The sequence below is a fragment of the Cryptosporidium hominis genome (genome assembly GCF_000006425.1).
Source record: "Cryptosporidium hominis TU502 chromosome 4 CHRO014071, whole genome shotgun sequence".
Lineage (NCBI taxonomy): Eukaryota > Apicomplexa > Conoidasida > Eucoccidiorida > Cryptosporidiidae > Cryptosporidium > Cryptosporidium hominis.
Genome location: NW_666508.1, coordinates 334 through 1,321, shown reverse-complemented (window position 1 = coordinate 1,321; position 988 = coordinate 334). Strand labels below are relative to the sequence as shown.

The 988-nt window shown below is 24.1% G+C and overlaps 1 protein-coding gene across 1 annotated transcript; it reads left to right on the top strand.

The window, feature by feature from the left end:
* Positions 1-336: 336 nt before the first annotated feature.
* Chro.40144 (60S ribosomal protein L28) lies at positions 337-720 on the top strand. Its single annotated transcript, XM_659881.1, has 1 exon — positions 337-720. One exon carries the CDS (start codon positions 337-339, stop codon positions 718-720), a length of 384 nt encoding a protein of 127 aa, XP_664973.1.
* Positions 721-988: the final 268 nt, after the last annotated feature.

Genomic DNA, 988 nt, shown 5'->3' with positions numbered 1-988 from the left:
CTAATTTAAAAAAGTAAATAATTAAACTATAATAATATTGTTTTGAATTGACTTGAGACGTAGAAATATATTGAAGTATTAGTATTAGTAATAATTTATAATTTATAAATGTATTATATTAAATTAATTAGCTAAATATTTGAGATTAATAGTAAATAATTTAATTAAAAATAAAAAAATTAATTGATTAAAAGTAGCTTTTTTTCTTGTCAAGGGAAAAAAATTAAAAAAAACAATTAAGGTCATATTGAGTTAAAAAAAAAAGTATTTCCTTATTTTTTAACACATTCTTCTGAATAAATATCTGTAATATTATATTATATTTAATAGTTAAAAATGCTTTCAACTGAACTTTTATGGCAATGTGTTAAGAAAAACACTTCTTTCATTAAGAAGAGCAATGGCTTCACTTTTACCTCTGAACCATTCAACATAATGAACTTGAACACCTTAAAGTACTCAGGTCTTGCTGCAAGAAGGTCAATTAGCATGGATTTAGTTCCAAATTCCAATGGAAAGCTTGTTAAGAATGCCAAGATAACCAAGAAGAACACTGGATCAAGTACTATTAGATGCCCAAAGAAACTCATTTCTAAGGTAAATCTCTCCAATGATTTTAAACAAGCAAAGAAGACAATCAAAAATCAAATCTCATCCCGTCCAGATTTGAAGAATGTTGCTATCATTAGATATAGAAAGATCCAAAAGGCTAAGTGTTAAGATATTGAAAATATAGAAAAATGCAATAATATTTTTCTATACTTTTATCATAACAGAAATGAATATTTATTCAATTCTTACAAACACTGTTTCATTAGCTTAAATAGGTACTAAATTTTTTAATTATTAATTTAGTGTTACTTTTTCCTTCTATTAATCGTCTAATATAAATTAATGCTTGAAATTGATCTATTTTGGATTTCTCGCATGTAATGGTTCAAAATTGAGTAATTAACCAATTCAACATTATTTACCTTTTTAAAGTAGA